At 34.8% G+C, this 10,365-nt stretch overlaps 1 protein-coding gene across 1 annotated transcript in view; it reads right to left on the bottom strand.

The window, feature by feature from the left end:
- Window positions 1–306: 306 nt before the first annotated feature.
- The window catches only part of RAB10 (RAB10, member RAS oncogene family), a 57,745-nt gene continuing 47,686 nt past the window's right edge, over window positions 307–10,365 (bottom strand). The window contains exons 3-6 of the mRNA XM_006910292.1: window positions 8,889–9,027; window positions 6,193–6,282; window positions 5,112–5,213; window positions 307–2,853 (exon numbers count right to left, since the gene is read on the bottom strand). Of these exons, the coding sequence (XP_006910354.1) occupies window positions 2,770–2,853; window positions 5,112–5,213; window positions 6,193–6,282; window positions 8,889–9,027 (415 nt within the window). The 3' untranslated portion in view covers window positions 307–2,769. The remainder of the gene's footprint in view (window positions 2,854–5,111; window positions 5,214–6,192; window positions 6,283–8,888; window positions 9,028–10,365) is intronic.

Below are 10,365 nucleotides of genomic sequence, written 5' to 3'. Positions count from 1 at the left end.
TTTTCAGGTAAAAAGAGTCACTGATAAAAAGATTCGTCCCCTCCAGTATTGTTAGCTGGGATGTGAACTTGAATTGTGGTGCCTCTTTTGACACTAGGGTGAATCTGCTTTAGTGTCCTGCAAATAATTATTTTTTAATGTAGTTTCTGATCTAAGATAGTTCCTGAAATTGCCTTCCCAGTTATCCCTAGGTTGAGGAAGTTATTTCTCTTCTATTTCTGCCCTCTAATATTGTTTGCTATTCTGCATTATTTTCCAAAGTAATCCTCCATCTTCAATTCCATAAATAAAAACCAAGCCACACAGTTGGAAATCAAGTTTTGTTTTTATATGAACAGAAATAGACCATCTAGAAATATTTCAGTTTATTTAAATTGTTAAGTAGAATATGAAACCGAATTTGTAGCTAGTACCAGAGAATGGACTTAACTGTTTGGTATTTAATGAGAACAGCTTCTACACAGGATCCCAAGAGACTTACAGAAAAAGGGGCGAAGCCCTAATATTAAGCAAATAAAACTCATGTTTCAAACAGGTTATACAAAAATTGATTTACACTCCATTTCCCTTTTTTTTTTGATATTTAGAAAGTGCAGATTTAACAAAAGGTAGCCATATCCTTTCTATGTACAATGCCGATTATAATTATGCAAACAACGAAACTGTCAGTCTGTTACCCAAAAATCCCAGTGTTTAGCTCTCAAACCTTAAGTCACTGACTGAATTGAATAAGGATTAAAGGTTAAAAATAAAAAAGCTACTGCCACATTCCAGATAAAGGAAAGCAACAAACACATTAAAATTAATCTAACAACAGTAGGTTTAACCTAAAACTTTTCAAGAAGCTTAACATCATTTCATTATTATTTTTAGTGGAAAAAAAGGGATTATTTGGCAATGCTGCTTTTACTAGTAGTAAACAATGATAGAGTCAAGTGAGGGAAAAACCTAAGGACAACCACCAGTGAGGCATATAAAATTGTTTTTAGGGCACTATCTGAAAAATTCATGGATGTTCATAGCAGATATGTCTCTATGTTGTTTATTTATGTGAGCCAAGAGGGCATTAAAATGCTATCCACGACACAGAAAGACTTTTCAATGGAAGCTGCTGTCCTAAACTCAGCCTCTGCTAGAAATGAATCATGCTATTCACAATTATTTCAACAAAGGTATCATCTTAGGATGCTAGCAGCGTAGCAAACTTAACTTACCCTATCCTAATGATAAGCAATGAAGCAAAACTAAGAGAAATGAAGTGAAAAAAGGATAGGGTTAGAGATATCTAGAGATCCTATCTTTACATGGAAAGCCTTTTGATGTCCTTTTTCCAAATCCATGGTAATACAAGTGTTCCGAAGGGATGTGAAGAGTGGACTTAAAATTAATAATATACTAAAGTATTTCTAAATCTTAAGGTAAAGATAACTTAACACTGAAAAAGTGTTCTTCGAAGGCCAAATCTCAATATATTTGGCAAACATGTAAATAAATTTCACTCCTCCTTCCCACCTTTTTAAAAACAACCTTTACTGGGCTACCAAACTGCTAGAGGAGTTGCCAAAATGGAGACTACTTACTCAATTTTAGGTTAAGAGATTTATTCTAGGAAAGCGAATAGGCTATACACCTAATTAGAAAGACAAACCACAACACCCTCCAAACACTAGTGCATGCAATTAACTCTTCCATTTCATAAACTCAATGGTTGAGACAGGAAGGGAACAGAGAGAGAAGGAGAAGAGGAACATGAACAAAACAGCAAATGAAGGGACCTGGGAGTGAAGTCTTAGGGAAGAGACAAAATGAGGGGAAGACACAATTAACTGACATTTGGACAGTAGGCAGTTAGAATTTCCTTTAAGTTTACTTAGCAAGTTAAATCAGTGCTTTATGTTAAACTTGACAAACCTACTAGTTTGCCCCTTTCATTTTTAAATAACTCATACCATGGGGTGGTGGGGAGAAAGAAGCAAATAAAGCAGCATGCAGGAAGACAAGACACAAGGAAAAAGTGGCCAAGAAGAACCTGTGGCAGGAATAGTTTTAATATCAAGGCCACTTAAAATGAGATTCAGCAAACCGAAGCTATCATTTCTGTATTATCCTTTGTCCTCAATTAACTACTTTGAAAATTACAGCCAAGCAAACCACAAACATTTTAATGGTTTATATTCGGATGATATGTCTCCTGCACATGCTTCCACCAAAACAAAAAAAAGGGAAAACCAAAGAAATTCCTTTCCACATAAGGCACAGGACAAAATTAACCCCATTTACATATTCAAGGCGAAAATGAGTGTTTTCCTGGCTTTCGTTTGTTTCTTTTGCTATTACACGTCTATAGAATATAGGGACTCAAGCACATTATCCATGACAGAAAATTCCACTGTTGTACAAAATAAAATTGTTAATTCTAACTTTTATTCTTATACAATTTGCAGAATAGAATTGAAATGATTGCTGTAAGTTTTAATGTTGATAAGAACTGGACTATAATACAAGTGAAATGCAGTGGTGAGCTGAGCAGGTACACTTAAAAATGAAGTCACCGACATGATTTTTCTATACATTTTTTTGTTTGTTTAAAGAAAATTATAAAGTCAGCAAGCAGTCACAGATGAAAGAAAAAATAAAATAGGTGAACTGGATAGTTAAGATGAGGAACAAAAATATCTGTTTTAGAGTTAAAAATGGACAGAGTGGTTAACTTTGCAGCAAGAGGAGAAAACAGGGTGGTGGATGGCAACTGATGGAACAGGAGACCGCTCAGCAACATTTGCTCTTCCAGCCTGTCACGCCTCCTCCACTGCTGATATCTACATTTTCACTGTTGGGCTCTTTTACAGGGGTCTGGAACAAACACACAAGGAAAGTAACCCATGAAAAAACACTGCTATGGAAAAATCAAGATTTAACAGAAATATTCTTATAAATGTTAATTTATGTAACAAAATGCAATCAGTCACGAGATAGATTTTCTTCTCCGTGCAAAGAAAAGATTTGGAAGCTTTGTTTTTGGTCTTCGTTTTGCCTGCTCTCTCCAAGATGTGAAATGTCTAGAGGCCTCCTGGCATTTCTTTATAAAGCTGCTTTGAAATCTTCTCTGCCCTAACACTTCTGCATAGAAGTTTTGTTATCTCCTAGCCCTGACCCTTGAGTATTTAGTACTTGAAAAGCATTATCGAGTATATGCATATAACCAATTTGGAGTCACGTCTAACTTCAGAAAAGTGAAACAGCCCTTTTCTGTTTAGTTACTTTTGAGACTGAAGCTCAGTACAATTTTTCTTTTTATCAACTCAGGAGAGAAAGTACTGCACAAAAAGTTGCCAGTCAGAAATCATTACTATATTTCACAACTAATGTTAAGCAAATTTACATTTGATGTTTTAACTCATATTACTACACTGAATGGTGGTATGTGTATGGGAAAAAAATGTAGCCTCATATTTGGGCCACCTACATGGGGAAGACACTGGACTGATGTTTACTTATTGATGCATCCATATTTTTTAACCTTTAATATAACAAGGAAGATCTACCTCACTGGGACGCAGGTTATATAATGACTACATAATGCCAAGATTGGTGAGATCAAGGGACACAGTATAGACAGAAAGAAATAAAAAACAATGAAGACCAAAAAAATGCAGAAAGAGAAAGAACGCAGAGACAAGAACATTTCAACGAGTTTTGTGTTAACTTCTGTAAATACTGAAATAATTTTTCTTTGTGACCTGCCAATCTCTAAAATACAAAGTAGTTCCCACCAATCAGCCAGTCTGTCCATACCCCGTCTTACCACTGTCACTCCCTGTGGAGTGCTCACTACTCAGAGCTAGGCATTACCCTTCCAAATCTTTATTTGCTAACTATAACCAAACGTGTCGTGCATACACATGTGGTTTGGTATTACAAATAATTTTAAAAAATAAGCTCACACTACACGTATTATATCTGAATTTGCTTTTTATTACTTAGTACATTATAGATTATCAGGCTCAATATGCAGGCTGGTGGCAGAAGTGGAAAGGCACAACTTTTGTAGTCACTCTGAATAGCAATAACTGATGGCTGTTTTACCCAGTTTGAACACTCAACCATAGATAACATTTTATTCTAAAAAATTAAGTTGCTTGGTTTCTCAGAAATTTCACTAGATTTTTATTTGATATATACCACCTCTAGTTTGTGTTTTATATATATATTTTTTAAATTTTCAGGTTGATTTTTGAAAAAATTACTAATATTTCAAATATAAAAACAGAAAGGTTACCAGAAGCAATTAAATTTTCTCCTATATAATATCTGCTTCTCCTTTAGGATTTGTGTCAGATTTTCTCTATTTTTATTTGCATATAAATATATCAGAGATTGAAAGAGAATTCAGGACTCATAACCAAACTATTTATTATATATACCTAGTCATTTGAAGAAAAATATGAAAATCAGATTTCTCAATTTTGCTACAAGTCACTTGTACTGGCAGGTTTGGGGATTCACAAACTCAGAAACTAACCTGAAGGTAAAAAGAATTCCCCGAGATCACATTTTCAGAATTTTTTTTTTTTTACATCCCAGGTTGAAATGATTGGCTAAATGAGATTTGGGGATGGACTATTTATTCAGTATATAATATATTCATGACCCTTACTTGAACATTTGATAATGACTACACATTAGTGCTACAGTATCACTATATGTATAGTGATATATGTAACAATAACTACATAATAGATTCACCACTTATTTTAAATTTAAAAAATTTATCTATGGGAATGCAAAGGATGTATAACAGAAATAAATCAAAAAGTAAACAGAAGAGCCACAACACAATGGACCAGACAGCTAGAAAAAAAAGAGCAGGAAGCTGGGGATTAGAGAGTGAATGTGGGAGCTTGGAATACTGCTGTCACTATTTCTAGATGGCTTTCGGCTCCTCGAGTTCCTTACTTCACTTTGGAGGATTAGATATTGATGATGGATAAACAATTTGAAACAATACTACCCAAACCCAGTTTCTGTATGTAAATCCAATACTTTAGAAAAGACTAAATGTACAATTAAGACATTGGGCACCTTAGCAGTAAGTAAAGACAGGAACTTACCTTTCGAAGGATATCTTCAGCTAATGTGAGAAAGGCCTTTTCGATGTTTATATTTGCTTTTGCACTAGTCTCGAAAAATCTAATACCATGCTCTCTTGCAATCTAAAATAGAAGCAAAATATCATAAAATTATCAAATATAGGTTGCCATCTTACAGGAAATAGTAATATTATTCTAAAGGCAGTCTCGACTAGGTTAAATAAAACAAACATCATTTCAATGGGTCAAGATTAGACCAGTTAAGTTATTTCAAAAACAAACAACAAACAAACAAAATGAAAGAATCCTCTCTTCACTCCAGGAGTGTATCTCAGATAGTCTAAAAGAGGTACAGCTGATGCTTGAACAACGCAGACCCACTTAAATGTGGATTTTTTCAGTAAATATACACTCGGCCCTTCATATCCCTGGGTTTTGTATCCATGGATGTGGAAGGCCGACTCTATGTGCAAACTTAAGAGAAGTTCCAAATGACCTAAAGCAGTACCTAATTTCTGCTGTCACAGGCTACTGCTTGTCAAACTATGGAATCATATATACATATATTTTTAAATTTATTATTATTATTTATGCCTACAGCACCTGGTCTTCCTAGGGTCTCCCATCCAAGTACTAACCAGGCCCGACCCTGCTTAGCTTCTGAGATCAGACATCGGGCTTGTTCAGGGTGGCATGGGCTGTAGACCATGGACCGTGGCTCCACTGAGGCATAAACCCAGGACCTTCTGTGTGAAAAGCAGACGTGCTAACCGCTACAGTATGGAACCACGTCCTGGAATCATATTAACTAATACATTTCTTTAAAGTTTTAAATTAAAATAACTGAGAATCACTGATTTATATTTCTCCCTCTTTGTAATTTAAACAAGGTTAAAAATTTAATTCTCTAAAGGTTTAGTTCTCTTATACCTGTTGAATATGTCAAAAAAAATTCACTTAAATGATAAGCTACTGTTTCTAACAGTACTTAACAATGTAAATGGCTCAGCGCACGCCATTACCACTACTGTAAAAACAATCAAAGGCAACACTATCTTCACAAGGAAAAGGCAGCACATTAGCTTCACTCAGAGCTTTTTACCTGTTCTCCTTTTCCTTTAGGTACAACTCTTTTATCATCCATATCACACTTGTTTCCTAGTAACATTCGTTCCACATCTTCATTGGCGTGCTAAAACAGAACACAAATTTTATTAACACACTACCATGAATTATGGCTTAATAGTCCCCTAAAATGACTTTTGCTCAATTTATGGTGTCATTTCAATAGTCTGAAAGTTTTAAAACAATCACCCTGAAACCAACTCATGCTAAAACACAAATTCTTAAATTACCTAGAGAAACACAATTCCAAAGACTTGTCAGATATTATTTTCCAATTATATAATGTTGTCTAGTTCTAGATTTATTGAACTTGCTTACTGGTTCTAATAGCTAATTTTTTGGTGTGTGTGTGGAATCCTTAGGATTGTCTATACACAAGATCACATCATTTATAAAGAAGAGTTTTACTTTGCAATCTCAGTAACACTGGTTTTTTCCTTTGCCTAACTGCCCTAGCTAGACTCTCCAATACAATACTAAACAGCAGTGGCCAGAGAAAGCACCCTTGTCATGTTCTTGATTGTAGGGGGCAGGTATGATGTTGGCTGTGGAATGTTCATAGATGTCCTTATTAAGCTAAGGAAGTTCTCTTCTATTTCTAGTTTGTCGAGTGTTTTTACCAAGAAAGGGTGTTGGATTTTGTCACATGTTTTCATCTGTGTCTGCTGACATGATCGTATAGTTTTTGTCTTTTACTATTCTAATGTATTACATTGTTTTCAAATGCTGGACCACCATTGCATCCTAGGTAAATTCCTCTTGATTAAGATATATAATTCTTTTTAAAAAGTTGCTGCATCAACTTATTTACCTTTCATTTAGTTTAAGTTTTAATTTCTACAACAAAGATAGGCAAAGCTAATCGCTTATGTCAGAAAAACAGATTTTCTTTTTTAATGGCTGGATTTTACATATCTTAGAAACAAGCCATCTAGCCTTCCAAGTTAAGTGTATAAAACAATGATATAATAAAAAACATGTATTTGGTGTTTGTCCCCATTCTAGGCACAGTAGTCTAAATTTCCTTAGAGATAGGACTGTCTTTTGTCATTCATAACAGGCCCCTTTCTAACTGAAGTTTATGCTAATAAAGGATGCATGGTAAGGCTCCCACAGAGCTTCACAGTGGAGGATGGTCACCAGAGGAACCAAATGTGTGATCAAGGGTTGGAACTTTCAGGCCTCCCCCGACTACCATGAGGTGAAGGGGGCTGGAGATTAAGTTTAGCCACCAAAGGCCAATGATTTAATTAACCATACCTATGTAATGGAACCTAAATTAAAAAGGAACCAATGAGGTTTGTGAACATATCAAGGTGCCAAGAGTGTGACATGCCAAGGGATGGCATGGAAGCTCTGATTTCCCCAACTCCCATACCTTGCCTATGCAACCCTTCCATTCAGATGAGTCTTATCTTTCATAATAAAATTATAAGTATAGTGCTTTCCTGAGTTCTTTGAGTCATTTTAGCAAACTATTAAATCTTCAAGTGGGTTATGGGAACCCTCAAATTTGCAGCCAAGTTAAATAAAAGTGTGGGTAGCCTGGGAAACCCAAGTCTTGCATTTAAAGGAAGGGCAGTATTGTAGGACCGAGTCCTTAAATCTCTGGAGTCTCACACTAAGTTTGGGTAGTTAGTGTCAGAATAGGATTAAATTTAGGACATCCTGTTGATGTCACAGAATCAGGAAATGGGATGTTGCTGGAGCAACACTGCAGAGTATCTAAATTGCTCTTATTACACATGCTACTTGGTCAAACCACTTTTAAAATAAAGACTAAGGAAATCCAAAACAGAGCCTTTTTTGTTTCAATATCTGTGTATTGCTGTTTCTTAAATACTAACAGATTTCTGCCATTGAAGATATCATTAACTTGGCTCTAATACTGGCTTAAGACTTGGTCTTGTGTACCCAGCCAAAACTTATTTAAGGAGTTAGTCTTAATGAAATTCAAAATCTAAAAGTCAGCAATCAGATATGAAAAATAATCCCAACAAGAAACTACTTATGCTGTACACAGAAACAGACATGCTTGACATACAACTTTACCTCAGAAAAACTGACATCTTCAAACACAATGATATGGCACTATTTTCTTGGTTAAGTTTTTATTGTATTAGTACTCTGTAGCTTTCAAAATGTCTAGAAGTGATCTGACATTTCTGTAACTTAAAAATAAGTTTTAAAATTACTGCTGAAATGTAATCCTTTCACTCAATAAAAATCTACCAAGAAAGAATTCATTTAGAGAGGTGTGCAAAAACATCGGTTGCTTCTATTTGGGGCCATCTTATAAGATGGCTGTACAGAGTTTTGTGGTAATTTAGTAACTGCCTTGAATGAGGTTCTAGATAGACCTGCCCCAAAATTTAAGGAAAAGGTAAAAGAAAACAAACATAACATATTTGGAAGCAGAAATGCTCAATAATAATGACTTCAGGAAGTGAGCAGCGGGCCAGCAAGTGAAGCTTCATCTGTATTTGCAGCTGCTCCCCAGCGCTAGCATCCCCGCCTCAGCCCCATCTCAGATCATTGGGCATTAGATTCTCATAGGAGCATCGGTCCGTGGTGCCAAAAAGGTTGGGGACTGCTGAATTAAAATACTTTTTCTTCTCAACTAAGCACACAAATGTTTGTTTACAAAAGGTTTATGCAATTTCTAGGTCTTACCTCATCTATATTTCTAAGCCATTTGCTGATGTTTTCAAAACTTTTACCATTGGTGATGTCATATACTAGCATGATACCCATTGCACCTCTGTAGTAGGAAGTTGTGATGGTGTGAAATCGCTCCTGGCCTGCCGTATCCCTAAAATAAAGAGCAGTAATTTGTATTGAGCATTTCGATATTACTATACTCTGGACAAAACAGAATAGTTTGGTAAGACATACAGAGATTAAAATATACTATATGCCATAATGCAAAACAGAACCATGATTCATTTAATTATTAAATGGTAAACTATTATGGTTATTCAAAAACATATGTGTATATAAAGCTTTTTAGTTAAAGGAAAATTAATGACCTAACTATACTGAATAAAAATCTGGAAGAGAAAACCGTAAAAAGTGACCTATAAAACTCTTACAGTTATTTAAAAATGAACATTAGCAAGGATGATAAAAACCCTTGGAATTCCATTTTTTTAGTGATCTAGTTCCATAACACAAAACCATGTGGAATTTTTAGAAAATTAAAGGAGTGTATCATAAGATAACCACATTTACCTTTACAATAATTTACAAAAAGTTGTAAAGATAATCTGATTTATAAATAGTAAGATAAAAATATGTAAATAGTATTTTTAATGCCTTCAAGAAAATGATTTAAGACATATTTTGCTCTGGTAATTTTTCCCTCATTTGTATCACCAATTCCTTCCTTTTATGATCATTCTCATCAACATATATACGTGTTTTATGTTCCCTATCTTTTCTATAAAAGCAAAATTAAAACAAAAAAACCCCACTCTCAACCTCATATCCCTCCAACTAACATTGCATTTCTATTCTTCCCAGCAAATTTTTTTTAAACTTTTATTTCAAAATAATTATAGCTTCACAGGAAGTTACAAAAACAGTAGAAAGAAGTCCTGTGTATCATTCACCCAGCTTTCTTCAATGGTAACATCTTACATCACTGTACAAAAGCAAAACCAGAAAATTGACATTGGTACAATCTATAGACCTTAAAGTTCTCTTAACATGCGCTAAGTGTGCACGTGAAAAAGCAATTCTTTACTGAATTGCTTTTGCACCTCTGGCAAAGATGCGTAGGCTGTGGTTTAATCTACTTCTGGGTTTTTTATTCTGTACCAATGACCTGTGTCTATGTTCCCCTCCAAAACCATACTGTCTTGATTACTGTAGCTAAATAAAGATCTAAAACCAGATAGACTGATTCTTCCCACTTATTCTTCTGTAAGAATTATTTTAGCTATTCTAGCCTTTCCATGTAAATTTTAGGACAAGCTAGTCTATACCTACAAAAAACCTTCTCAACAAACTTCATTAAAGAGTTATCTCTAGTATGTCTCCCCAAATTAACTCCTCAACCAATTCTAATCTGACTGCAATTTCTACTACTTTACCAAGATTGTTCTTCTGAAAAAGGTCTCTAATAACCTCCTGATTGTCAAATCCAATA

Source organism: Pteropus alecto, unplaced genomic scaffold (assembly GCF_000325575.1).
Source record: "Pteropus alecto unplaced genomic scaffold, ASM32557v1 scaffold61, whole genome shotgun sequence".
Taxonomy (NCBI): domain Eukaryota; kingdom Metazoa; phylum Chordata; class Mammalia; order Chiroptera; family Pteropodidae; genus Pteropus; species Pteropus alecto.
This window is presented reverse-complemented; position numbering and strand designations above follow the sequence as displayed.